Source organism: Schistocerca americana, chromosome 1, assembly GCF_021461395.2.
Source record: "Schistocerca americana isolate TAMUIC-IGC-003095 chromosome 1, iqSchAmer2.1, whole genome shotgun sequence".
Lineage (NCBI taxonomy): Eukaryota > Metazoa > Arthropoda > Insecta > Orthoptera > Acrididae > Schistocerca > Schistocerca americana.
The window spans coordinates 588,183,085-588,197,309 of record NC_060119.1 but is presented as its reverse complement, the minus strand read 5'-3'; the positions used below and the strand labels follow the sequence as shown (position 1 = coordinate 588,197,309).

The window sequence follows — 14,225 nt, the reverse complement described above, 5'->3', positions numbered from 1 at the left end:
AGTCAATCTTGAAGAAGCGTTTACCTGAAGTATGATACTGACATCAGTGGCGGCTCGTAACGAAACATCAGTAATTAATACATCCTGCTTACAAATTTCGCGATTTCAGCTCGACGCCTCAAACACCCTTTTTATGTCGCTTGTGGCTTGAACTGGCTCTACTGTCAATGACCAGTTGGCGGCCCGCCCTCCGATCGTTCTAACGGCAACTCTTACGACATGTTATTTCTAAACCTGCATATTCGCGCAACAGCGCAGTCGCAGCATCAGGACAGGAAGGCGTGCCTGCTGGGAACGACATCATTTAGTCGTCAGTGAGTCCTCCATCTACTGGTTCATTGTAGTTTGGCCAACTTTCTGCATAGGTAAGCTGAGTGACTACGGAATTCAGCAGAATTGCGTTTTCGGAAATTTCCTGTGTGCGAAAAATTCCGTATCCTATTCGTCTACAAATGAGGAAGTGTGCGTTAAAGCAAATGTATCGTCTCTAACAATAAATGAAAGGGACGAAAATGTGCAAGTTGCCTAGTGTACCCGGCTACGCGTTACTTTGGCTCCGTCTGGTTGAATGGAGAGGAAAGAAAAGAGAAAGCACACGTTTCTAACACGCATGGGAATGCGATGTACGCCCTAATTTCCTTCTGCCCCAGTCTCTGTCGTCTCCTCGTCTTCATCTCCTCCTCCTCCATGCCCACTCTCTGTCCATCACCTTCTCCACCCTTTCTCTGTCCGTCTCCCCCTCCCGCCTCTCTCTCTCTCTGTCTCCATCTCCTCCTTTGCACTGTTTATCGCCGTTTCCTCCAACCCCTCTGTCCATTTCTTCTTCTCCCTCACTTTCTCTGACCTTGAGCCTTCTTTGTGGTTACTGTAGATTCAGTAGCAGTATTCTAATCATAAACCGTTAAACCAGAAATACAGATTTCCTGTTGGTGTGAAAGCCATCTGCGAAGAAGGAAACAAAACGGCACATTGCTATGTATACATTTTATATTTAAAAAATATATGTAAAGAGAAAGAATGTACAGGGGAGGAACAACTTGTCTAATAGCTTAAATTCCCGCTATCGTAGTTAAAGCTGGTGGTGAAGAAGGAAAGAAAAACGCACATTTTTGCAGCAAACCACAGACAAACTGCATTGACAGGTTCCTGACAGGAAATGGAGGAAAAGAGGTCCTATGAACATTGAGCCGGAAATGCATTGTTGCCACTGTATATGGCGCTGACGAATCGAAGTTCCTCTGTAGCCCACAGATGACGAGTACGTAGATTGAGGATACCAGTTCTGGTAAAGATTGCTTCATCTGTAAAGAGGACTGATGACAGAAATTGTGATGGTCTAGTGCAAAAACTATCGACAAAATCCTTCTCGTAGAGGGAAAACCACTGCTGATAATCCTTCCAGGTGATAGGGAGAGTGCCGGCCGAAGTGGCCGTGCGGTTAAAGGCGCTGCAGTCTGGAACCGCAAGACCGCTACGGTCACAGGTTCGAATCCTGCCTCGGGCATGGATGTTTGTGATGTCCTTAGGTTAGTTAGGTTTAACTAGTTCTAAGTTCTAGGGGACTAATGACCTCAGCAGTTGAGTCCCATAGTGCTCAGAGCCATTTGATAGGGAGAGTAACGGTTGTCATACAGGATATACATAATCGTACTCCATGGAGACCTGGTTCCCCTCCCCCATCATACCTGACCTGAATCGTACACCACTCCCGACGCGATATAGCCTCTCCCAACCTCCTTGGGCACATCACTGCGGATGTCCTTGATCTCATTGCCAGTGACCATGCTCCTGTTCTCCTCACTATCTCTGATGGTCGCCCGCCCCACTCCTCGCCCTGACATCCCTCCTAAACTTTGTCCACGTTTACTCATCGCCAACTGGGATGCCTACCAGGACTCCATACACACCCAGGTCGAACGCCACGACCTTACCCTTCAATCCCCTTATGACATATTCTGCACCACTGCCTTCCTGCACCAGACCTTGTCTGACGCTGTTGCCACCCATATACCTACCAAAGCCATCCACCCTCACTGCCCAGCCCTGCCCCCACAGCCTGTCCTTCTCCTACGTGAATCCCGTCGCTTCTACCGCCCTTATCTCCACACCCGTGATTGGGACACACTAACCCGCCACCGGCAATTACAACGACACATCCGCAACATGCTTAATGCAAAGAAACGCCGTGCTTGGCGACAGACATGCACACAACTCAACGCCACACTCCCAATCAACTCTTCCAAGTATTGGTCTGCTTTCCACCGCCTTACTGGTAACCGCCCTCCCACACAGTACCCTCTCCTCCTTGATGACCCTCCCTTCCCTGATAACCTCAGTAAGGTCTACCACTTTGCCTCCCACATATCCGATGTCTTTTCCATTCCAGATGATCCCCAATTTGATTAGTCCCTCTTTCCTGACGTCATCGACCATACAGATACCTCTGTTCTTCCCCTTGTTCCTAGCTTTCATTACTTCGACCACACACCACCATCTGAACTTAACACTCCCATCACTACACAGGACATCAGAATCACACTCTGCACTAAACGCAACACCACTCCCGGTAATGACCGCATTACCCACGACCATCTCAAACACTGCCCTCCCTTCTTCCATGCAGTACTTGCCACCCACTACAACGTAATCCTCGCCACCAGCTTCTACCCTGGCCTGTGGAAAGCCTCCCATATCCTGATGTTCTCCAAACCCAACAAGCCTCCATCTGATGCTTCTTCCTATCGCCATATATGTCTCACCTCAGTGCTCAGCAAGCTCTTGGAATCCATCCTTACCCAGTGCATCCATCACACCTCCACTGACACCACCTCCTCCCCAACACTCAATGGTGGCTTTCGACCTTCCTTCTCTGCCAGTGACTAACTCCTATGCCTCATCTCCTCTCCCTCCAGCTTGACTCCCATCGCTCTGCCATTTTTGTCTCCCTTGACCTCAAAAAGGCCTTTGACCATGTCTGGCATCCCGGTCTCCTGTTTAAACTCCAGACGTACGCCCTGCCTACCAACTATGTCCATCTGATTGCCTCCTTCCTCTACCATCATCCCACCTATGTTGCTATCCATAACGCCGATTCATGCACCTTCTACCCCTCTGCAGGTGTGCCCCAGGGCTCTGTCCTCTCCCCTCTCCTCTACCTCCTGTACATGGCAGACATGCCTCAACCCCCCACCCCTCCAATACATCTCCTGCAGTATGCTGATGACACTGCCTTCCTTGCCCTCGCTCCTACCCTTCAATGATCCCAACACCTTCTGTAGAAGTACCATGACCTTTTTGTCACATGGTGTAACCAGTGGCTCCTGAAAATCAATCCTTCCAAGATCCAGGCAATCATCGTAGGTCGTACTACTCACTCCTTCCGGCTGCTTGATTTTTCCCTTACCATCTGCGCCTGTCCTGTCTGCCTCTCCCTCACTCTCACCTACCTGGGCCTCACCATTGACTGTCACCTTACCTGGATCCCTCATCTCCACTTTATCCAATCCAAAGCCCAAACCCGCCTCCGACTCCTTAAACTCCTCTCTGGCCGGACATGGGGGTTGAACCCCTCTACCATCCTCCACACCTACAAATCCTCAATCTGTCCCATCCACTGTTACGCCAGGCCTGCCTGGATATTCGCCCTCCCCAAATTCTATAAGTCCCTCCACATCCCCAAGCACCATGCACTCCGCCTTGCCTCCCATCCCCCATGCAGATCCTCTACAACCTGATTCCTTTCCCCCATCTGCTCCTTTTCCTCGAACATATCTATGTCCTCTACACCTCCTGACGACTTGATCCCCCTCATCCCCTGGTTGCTCCTCTCCTCTCCAACCCCAGCCCTCTGCTCTGCCTTCACTGTTGTCCCCCCCTACCCTCCACATCTACACCCTTCAGCTCCTTTCCCAAGGTGGCTTCCATTGAGCCCCCTCCCAGATGATGCCCTCTCTCCCTCCATTTATCCCTCCTATCAACTCTGATCCTCACCTCCCTCTTCCTTCCTCTGACCTTTTCTCGGGCTCCCTCTCTCCTTCCTTCCATCCTGTTTTTTCCCCACCTACCCTCTCCCTGCCTCCCTTCTCTCCCCAAGTCCTTTTGCTCTCCTCTCCACTGCCTTTCCCTCACCTCACGTCTGCCCAGCCCCCCATCCCTTTTCTATGTCCCCTCCCTCCATCCGCTCCTCCCTTTTTTCTTTTCCTCTCCTCCCCCCTCATCGGTCTGAGTCCTCCCTCTCCCCATCTACCGCCGTGTTGGCTCTATAGTATAACGGGTTTGTTTGTGTTGTAGCCCTGGATGACAATTAGACGAAATATTTGTCAGGATTTGTAAGCAGTGGGTCCTTGAGGTACGGTAATACGCGAACACTGAGAAGTAAGCTTAAACAGTTTTAACAACAAATGCTGATTATAAAACACGCACACTACGGGCACCCATCATCACTGTGTCTGACATCCTAATTACGGTGGCACCATGATGAGCTAAGAAAAGAGACATATTCGCGCCCGAGGCCACGCTAGTTAATACGGCGCGCTGTGGATGGTAGCTAGTCACTTACTCCCTGCGTCGCACTGCTGCCGGACGCACGTGTACCAACCAAGCAAATTGTCAGCATTCCAGGTAAGTCGGCTGGCGAGCGCGTGTTAAGTACCGAACGGCTGTATGCAAGCCGTAGACCCTTACAATAGTGCTGTTTTAAGTGAGTGTTCAGTGTTGTGTGTCCTGTGTCAGTGTTGTGAACAGCCACCATCTTGTTGCTAGTTGTGTTTTTTATCTCGTGCAAACAGAAATCAGACTGTCTCTGTGTTTTTTAATTGTGCCTGCCTATTTACTATGTGTTTTAATCAGCGTCACTGACCATTTATTTTTATATTTTCTTCGCATCTTTTTCTCCATGTTTTAGTTTTTAACAGTCCCCATTTGATCGTCTGCTTTTATTGTTCTCATATCTCCTAATCCTGTTTCTTAACTTTTCTGTAGGCTGCAGAGCGGCGTATTGTGCTGCTACCAGAACTCCCCCCCCCTCGGGGAGGGGGCGGGGGGTGGAGAGTGAGTGTAATCGAAATCCAATAAAGAAAAAAACAAATAACCGTACTCTGGCTTACACCATGTTGGCGGGCCACTTGCCTCGAGCCTATAGTACGAATCGAATCAATATCCTGTAGAACATGGTCCTCCAAGTCTGGCGTATGCATAGTCTGCCCCCTCCCTACAAGTTCGTCTGCATGAAGGGACCCACGATCACACAAACGCCCAAGAAGGGCTTGAAATGTTGTGTGTTTTGGTTAGTGTCTGTGAGGGTACTTGTTTTGGTATAGTCATGTTGCCTCTCGACCGTTTCCATCTGCTTGGTCGTACACAAACGCATTCTCGGCTCCTTCCCGACATGAATACCGGATTATTCTGCTGCTTACAGTACGCTGCGTCAATCACAGAGCCTGCACCACACAAGGAACACACGGCACTTGGTCAGAGCAACTTGCATTCGTCAGCACCATCTACCACGACAACGATACATTTCCAGAAACATGTTCATAGGACCTTTTTCCTCAAAACATTTGAAGCAAATCGGTCAAAAATTTTTCAGACATCTGGCAAAAAAGTTTCCCGTTTGTATATTACATGTATATTTTGATACTATATATATTGATAATATTTATAGACAAGTCACGTTAATGTGATCACCACCTATGTTCGATGTCAACGTGCAATAAACACAGATGGCAGGTAGCAGAACTAGCAGTGGAGGGTATTATAAAGTGTTTTGGGGAGATGCCGATACTCCTACCAACTCCAACCCAATCTTCCTACTGCCTCCTTCTCAGGGCACCCTCTCTTCCCCCCCCCTTCTCCTGAGTGGCCTTCCCCCTCCTACACCCCCTCCCTCTCCTCTGCTCCCTTTCAGTGTCTCTGCACTCCCTCCTGCCTTGTCTTCCCTCTCCATCTCCCGCCCTGTCCATCTCCTGCGTCTTGGTGCGCCTCCTGTCCCCCTTTTATCCTCTTCCTTCCACCCACCCCCCAGCCCCCACCCCCCACTGCACCTTCCTCTCCTCTTTATCCCTCCTCTCCAACCTCCAGTCCCTCGGCAGGTCCTTATGAGGTTTTTTTTTTTTTTATTCTTCATGAGTGCTCCATCGTTTCCAGTGGTTTTTTTAAGTGTCTTGCTCTGTGATTTTTATCCTGTGGCCGACTTTTAACTTGTATTTGCCTCCAATGTTTTTTAAGTGCGCTTTGATTTGCCAGCTGCGTTATTTTAACTTTATGTCGACTTTTTAACTGTCCTCCAGTGCATGTCTCCATCTTAGTCTATATTTTAATTCCCATCATCTCCATTTACTGTGTTTTTTATGTCCCACTTTTTACCCGCTTTTTTATGTAATCACCCTTCTGTATTTTTGTAAAGCCAGCTGGCTGAAGAGTGGTGGACTGTGTGGACTGTGCCGCTACCAGCCCTCCCCTACCCATGTGGGGTAGGGGAATGAAATTACAATAAATAAAAGAAAAGACGCTGATAATAGTGCTGTCATTGTTCTAATACACACACCGAGCGAGTTATGTATGTCCAAAAGGGCATGCTCAGCGGGTGTTGGGCCAAGGGTGGCAGCATATCCGAAACGGCGAAGTTTATAAAGTGTTTGCTCGTCGCTGCTGTTAAAATACACCGTGCATGGCAGAATGATGCTATCCAAAACTGGCATTGAGGTTATTGTGGTGCACCACCATATGACAGTGGTCAATAACGGCTACAGAGATGTGTACGAGCGAACAGACATGCAACTGCTAAGCAGTTGATCGCCAACATGAACGAAGGGGATACCAACAATGTTTCCTCAACGACCGTTCAGCAAATGTTGCTGCACGTGGGCCTCCACAGCAGGCACTTGGTTCATGCACCCATCATGAATGCAGTTCAGTGACGACAACCGCAACTGGACGCCCACTGAACGCCGACAGGTGGCCTTTTCATATAATCAGGTTTTATGCGCCATTGGCCAAATCCCCATTGGCGTGTATGGCGTAAAACGTCTGGAAGCGTACAATCTGCAACAATCGTCGGAAGGGTCCAGGGTGGATGAGGGTGCGTTATCGCCTGGGGAATGTTTTCGTGCCAGTTCCTGGGTGATCTGGTCTTTTTAGTAGGCATAATGGAACAACACGAGTATGCATCTATCCTTTGGGACCATGTCCTCCCCAACATGCAGTTTGTTTTTCCTCGGCATGATGTCATCTTTCAGCAGAACACTGCAAGATGTCACACAGCTCAGAGTTTATGTGCTTAGTTCGAAAAGCACAAGATGAATTTACCGTACTCCTCTGCCCACCATACCTATTCGAGAATTGTGGGAGCACCTCGATAGAGCTGTTTGCGCCATAGGTTTACGGCCGAGAAAGCTAGAGCAGCTGCCCACAGCACTGGAGTCGGATTGGCTCCATATCCCCGTCGGTACCTTACAAAAATTGACTGCCTAACTTCCGCCACGTCTCGCAGAAGTCTGCGCTGCAAAAGATGGTTATTCAGGCTTCTAAAATATAGTCACATTAATGTGACTGGGCAGTGTGTACAGGACGAAGAAAAAATGCCACACTTAAAGGTCGGCATGCAATTCCTCATCCAGATTCAAGACAGAAGTCTATCTAGCAAAATCAGATCGGGTACATTTTGAAAACATATGCATGAAAACGAGGATCTGGCTACACCGACACGTTATGCGGCGCATCGAAATGTAGAGAGGCATGTATATATCATCCCACACTACCGTACCAGCCGTCGTAGTTCACTGAGTAGACTGCTGGGACGTCAAGTCCATATCCATCAATGGAGATGTGGCTCGAATCCTCGTGAGGTTCCGTTTTTATTTTTTAGACGTCTGTTCCGTAGCTCTCGTCGTTTATAAGCAGGACATCGCTTTGTCACATGACAATAGTCTATCATAGCGCAGTGAGATCATTTAAACTGCATGCATGCGTCTACTATCCACGCAGTGCACTACCGTAACTGGTCCTGTCAAGTTCATGTAGGGAGGCTTTCCGATGGAGTCAACAAACGATGAATATGTCGATATGCTTCTGGTGCAGTATACATCCGATTACCAATCTGCTGCTGCTGCTCGTGCGTATGGTGCACGGTATTCTCAAAGGTGTCATCCCAATAAGAATGTTTTTCGTCACCTTGAGCAACGCCTTCGAGAAATCGGTAATCTTCGTCCACAAGCAATGGACTAGACGTACTCCACAAACAGAGGGCGCGATTCTGGAAACCATTCACCAGTCATCTCGGAGAAGTGCCCTTGATATTCGAAGACAGTTCTAAATCTCTCGGAAGACTGGTTGTTGAAGTGTTGTATGACGAAGAACTGCGTCCACATTATTACACGTTAACTCAACACCAACGGCCAGAGGACCGCATTCGACAATTAAAGTTTTGTGAATACCTTTCGCACCAAGTGGAAGATAATAACATTTTATAAATAACGTGTTATGGACTGATGAATCTAACTTCACTCGTGAAGGTATTTTCAACATCCACAAGAGCCATTATTGGTCGGAACACAACCCACATATCGCTCGTGAACGTGACTTTCAGCCACGCTTTGGCATAAACCTGTGGGCTGGAATCGTGGGAGGGGGGCTTTTGGGCCTTTACCTAATTCCAGACAAGTTCAATGCGCTCCTGTATCGTATGTTTCTTTGCAATACTTTGCCTTACGCGTTGGAAAAAGTTCCACTTGGTGTTAGGCGACAGCTACAGTTTCGGCTGGATGGTGCATCGCCTCACTCCTGAATGAATTTGCATAACTACTTAAATGAAGCTTCTCCAGGAAACTGATTGGTCGTGGAGGTCTTATGTTCTGGCCTGAACGTTCTCCGGATCTCAATCCACAAGACCGTTATTTGTGGGGACACTTAAAGCAATAAGTTTCTGGTACTCTACCGATGGAAGTACACGACCTAATACCTCGCATGCATACCGCTTAGGCAATGGTGGATGCAAGTGTGTTGCGTAGGATCAAGCAAAATATGATCCAGCGAGTGACGAAGTGTTTGTAAATGCAAGATGACCGCTTTGAACATCTTCTCTAAAGTGAAAGCTGCTCGTTCATGTGCGTACCGGTTGTGCGAAGATAAACCTGGACGTTAAACGTACAGAATCGAATTACTGTGCGTAGCACAATGTGCAATCTAGTGTACCCTGCCTATTGTGTTTTTTTGTACCTCACTGGATAGTCTGAAGTTACTATATTCGCTATTGTTTTCTATTGGCTTTATGTGTGTTATGGTCGAAAAGATATGGTCGTTTACGTATGTAAGAAGTTCTTGTTGTGTCTTAATGTTTTCGATGAAGGTAAAAGCAGCAGAAAGAAATACACAAGATACCGCATTGTGGAATCTAAACTGGATAAAATTTGATTCCATACCTGAAAAAAAAAAGTTTTGCGCGAGAGCAACTCGAACGTCGGCGAGTCTGCATATCCGTTCACAGTGTTCATGCTACCTTTTCTTGGCCACGCTGCATGCAGTTACAACATACTGAGAATTGTCAGAGCCTTCCTTTTTAAATCGCTTTTTTTATTAAAGCTATTGGTGGGAGTAGGTTTTCCTAGATACAGTTTTGTCTTGAATTAGGATGAGGAATCGCATCCCGACCGTGAAATGCTGCATTCTTTCTTCATCCTGTATGTACAGGGTGGTCGGAAAAGTTTGAGTAGGTTGCAGGGGTGTTGCAGGGTAGGTTGTACTGAGAAATAATTCTTAAGAACAAAATGCGATATTTTGCGCCGTTTCTGAGTTAATACAATGCAGTTAGTGTCAGTTGTTCTCATAGCGTAGATGACAGCGCACGAAACTGCTCAGCCTTTGGCTCGGGTTAGATCCTTATTATCGTACCATGCCCAATTTTTGCATTCCACTCTTGTTCGGTTGTACGAAACCAAACGAAGAAGACGTTTGGCGTCACCGTCTCCGGTGGGCTGCTAGTATCTGAACGTGCACCGGTCTGATAGCCTAACTTCAGTGCTAATTAACTTGGGAACGGCGCAAGACATCCAATTTGTTTTCTTAACAGTTATTTCTCAGGACAACCTACCCTGCAACACCCTTACCACCTTTTCAGACTCTTTTGACCACCCTGTATAGATAGTTCATATATAAGTTTGGATGAGTGAGTTTGTGAGTATCAAAATACCAAGTGATTCAAAGAGAAAGAACAGATTTCAATTGTTTATTACAGACATACTATAAAGAACAAACACATTGTCCATGTCACTGGATAGGGGAAGGTTCAAAGTTTTGACACAGCTGCGCTATTGTTTGTCTGTAGCAAGATGATGACTACACCACAAGAGAAATCATTTTGTGTGCTGGAATTTGCACGAAGTTAATCCATTGTTCAAGTGCAACGTGCATTTCGCAGTCTATTCATCAAGAAGCTGCCACTATACAAGCATAGTTATGACTGGCATATAGCATTCTTGCAAGTTGGTCGCATATGCAAAGGTCAGGTCTGATGAAGATGTAGAGCGTACGAGATGCGTCCACACGGAACTCTCGGAAGTCCATAAGACGGACAGGCCAGGAGCTTCACTCTCGTCAAACAACGGTATGGCGTGTTCTGAAACGAGGCCTGCATATGAAGCCTTACAAGTGGCAGTTGTTGCAGGAATTGCGTCCCAGCGACCATAACAGAAGTACGAATTTTGCATTTCAGTTCTCCAGGATATGACTTTTTGCGAATGACTCATCTTTTTGGACTAACTGATATTTCATCTATCGGGTAAAGCAAACCTCCATAATTTAAGAATTTAGGGGTCACAAAATCCTTGCGTCGCCGTAGAACATGAAAGGGACTCATCGAAATGAATGTGTTTTGTAATAGTTCAGCTCCCAAAGTTTATAGACCTTTCTTTTCTTGCTAAGGAAACAGTGGCAGGAATGTGTTATCTTGACATGCTGCAAAACTGGTTGTTTCTTCCACGAAGATTCCAACGTTTTAACTTTTAAGCGCGATGGCGCCACGCCTCACTTTCATCTTGAGGTGCGGCGCTATCTTAACAACACCATGCGAAAACGTTGGATTGGAAGAGGCGGACAACAATATCTTGTCCATTGCTTTGGGCCTCCCACGTCACCACACCCCACACCTTTTCTATGGGAGTACATAAAACACAAAGCCTTTGTCATACCTACGGCAGCTCTCCGAGAGGTGAGAAATCGAATTTTTGAAGCTGTCGATACAATAAACAGGGAACTGTTGATTCATGTATGGAATGAAATGGTAACGGTCTCGATGTTTCTCGAGAAACGTATGGTGCCCAACTTGAGTGTACGGTATAGTGTCTGTGCGAATATGAAACTTCGAACATTCCTCTATCCAGCGACAAGCGCAATGTTTTTCTAACTTTCATGGTTCAAATGGCTCTAAGCACTATAGGACTTAACATCTGAGGTCATCAGTCCCCTAGACTTAGAACTACTTAAACCTAACTAACATAAGGACATCACACACACCCATGCCCGAGGCAGGATTCGAACCTGCGACCGTAGCAGCAGCGCGGTTCCGGACTGAAGCGCCTAGAACCGCTCGACCACAGCGGCCGGCCTAACTTCCATAGCTTCTCTGTAATAAACAACTGAAATCTGGCCTTTCTTTTTGAATCAAGCAGTATGGGACGAAAATGGCCCTGTCTTTCGATAGCATCGATTTAGATGCTTAGAAGTTTTTACACCCACAGGGGACTGCGGACCTTAGTACACTACTGGCCATTAAAATTGCTACACCACGAAGATGACGTGCTACAGACGCGAAATTTAGCCGACAGGAAGAAGATGCTGTGATATGCAAATCATTAGCTTTTCAGAGCATTCAAACAAGGTTGGCGCTGGTGGCGACACCTACAACGTGCTGATACGAGGAAAGTTTCCAACCGATTTCTCATACACAAACAGCAGTTGACCGGCGTTGCCTGGTGAAACGTTGTTGTGATGCCTCGTGTAAGGAGGAGAAATGCGTACCATCACGTATCCGACTTTGATAAAGGTCCAATTGCAGTCTATCACGATTGTGGTTTATCGTATCGCGACATTGCTGCTCGCGTTGGTCGAGATCCAATGACCCGTTAGAAGAATATGGAATCGGTGGGTTCAGGAGGGTAATACGGAACGCTATGCTGGATCCCAACGGCCTCGTAGCACTAGCAGTCGAGATGACAGGCATCTTATCCGCATGGCTGTAACGGATCGTGCAGCAACGTCTCGATCCCTGAGTCAACAGATGGGGACGTTTGCAAGACAACAACCATCTGCACGAACAGTTCGACGACGTTTGCAGCAGCATGGACTATCAGCTCGGAGACCATGGCTGCGGTTACCCTTGACGCTACATCACAGACAGGAGCGCCTGCGATGGTGTACTCAACGACGAACCTGGGTGCACGAATGGCAAAAAGCCATTCTTTCGGATGAATCCAGGTTCTGTTTACAGCATCATGATGGTCGCATCCGTGTTTGGCGACATCGCGTTGAACGCACATTGGAAGCGTATATTCGTCATCGCCATACCGGCGTATCACCTGGCGTGATGGCATGGGGTGCCATTGGTTACACGTCTCGGTCTCCTCTTGTTCTCATTGACGGCACTTTGAAGAGTGGACGTTACATTTCAGATGTGTTACGACCCGTGGCTCTAACCTTCATTCGATCCCTGCGAAACCCAACATTTCAGCAGGATAATGCACGACCACATGTTGCAGGTCCTGTACGGGCCTTTTTGGATACAGAAAATGTTTGACTGCTGCCCTGGCCAACACATTCTGCAGATCTCTCACCAATTGAAAACGTCTGATCAGTGGTGGCCGAGCAACTGGCTCGTCACAATACGCTAGTCACTACTCTTGATGAACTGTGGTATCGTGTTGAAGCTGCATGGGCAGCTGTACCTGTACACGCCATCATAGCTCTGTTTGACTCAATGCCCAGGCGTATCGAGGCCGTTATTACGGCCAGAGTTGGTTGTTCTTGGTACTGATTTCTCAGGATATATGCACTCAAATTGCGTGAAAATGTAATCACATGTCAGTTCTAGTATAGTATATTTGTCCAATGAATACCCGTTTATCACCTGCATTTCTTCTTGTTGTAGCAATTTTAATGGTCAGTAGTGTATTTGACATAAATGTCAACTTGATGCTTCTACTTGATCAGCAGAAAAAGGGGTCTGAATAGACGGATGTACAGATGGACAATAAAATGATCCTATAAGGGCTGGGTTTTTACCGAATGAATTAAGGAACTGAAAAATCATAAGTGCTAATACGAATACAATAGAGTCCGAAAGTTGCTCAGTGTTTTCTCCATATTAGAAATGTGGCCGGAGGGCTGCTTACCCTGCGCGATGTTGCAGAAGAAGGTGAGCTTCATGGGCCAGCAGAGCAGCCAGGCGGCGATCCAGGAGACGGTGCGGTAGCAGCGGTCGTAGGCGCCCTGGAACATGCCGCGGCAGCGGTCCGCGCCGCGCTCCAGCTGCTGCCGGCAGCGCCCCGCCAGCCGCTCCGCGTACTTGGCCTCGACGCTGGTGCCAGCGCCGTCTGGGCTCTCCCCCGTATCCGCGGATCGCTTCGGTCTCTTCTGAAAGTACAGTGCCGTTTACTTCTAGTCACTGTCGAGTCCCACTCGTATGACTACGTCACGCACGTGGTATCTACAGTGGATATGCGCTGCCTGAAAGAAGTAGTACACCCTTTTAAAGATTTCCAATTTACTCAAGATCTGTTGTAACAGCATTGCTTACGGAGTACATGAAATAATCACATTTACGGACCTAAAGCACAAGCGGTTCTGGCGTACCAGGTATCGACCCATGTTGAAACACCAATGTGGTGTAGCCTCCACAGGCGACAATGCGGGTGCTGACTCTGGAATCCAGTTGATCGTTCGAATGGCTAGTACTGACCTGGGAAACGGTATGCCACGCCTGCTCGACGTGTTCACGCAGTTCTGTAAGAATTGTCGGTTGACGAGCTGCACGAGTCACTTCTCTCCCCATCACATCCCACACGTATTCGATTGGAGACAAGTCTACATCTACATCTACATTGATACTCCGCAAGCCACCCAACGGTGTGTGGCGGAGGGCACTTAACGTGCCACTGTCATTACTTCCCTTTCCTGTTCCAGTCGCGTATGGTTCGCGGGAAGAACGACTGCCGGAAAGCCTCCGTGCGCGCTCGAAT

The 14,225-nt window shown here is 47.7% G+C and overlaps 1 protein-coding gene across 1 annotated transcript in view; it reads right to left on the bottom strand.

Moving 5' to 3' along the window:
* The window catches only part of LOC124579080 (protein sneaky), a 284,298-nt gene that overhangs the window by 249,029 nt on the left and 21,044 nt on the right, over window positions 1-14,225 (bottom strand). Inside the window, exon 4 of the mRNA XM_047131238.1 lies at window positions 13,380-13,620. Within this exon, the coding sequence (XP_046987194.1) occupies window positions 13,380-13,620 (241 nt within the window). The remainder of the gene's footprint in view (window positions 1-13,379; window positions 13,621-14,225) is intronic.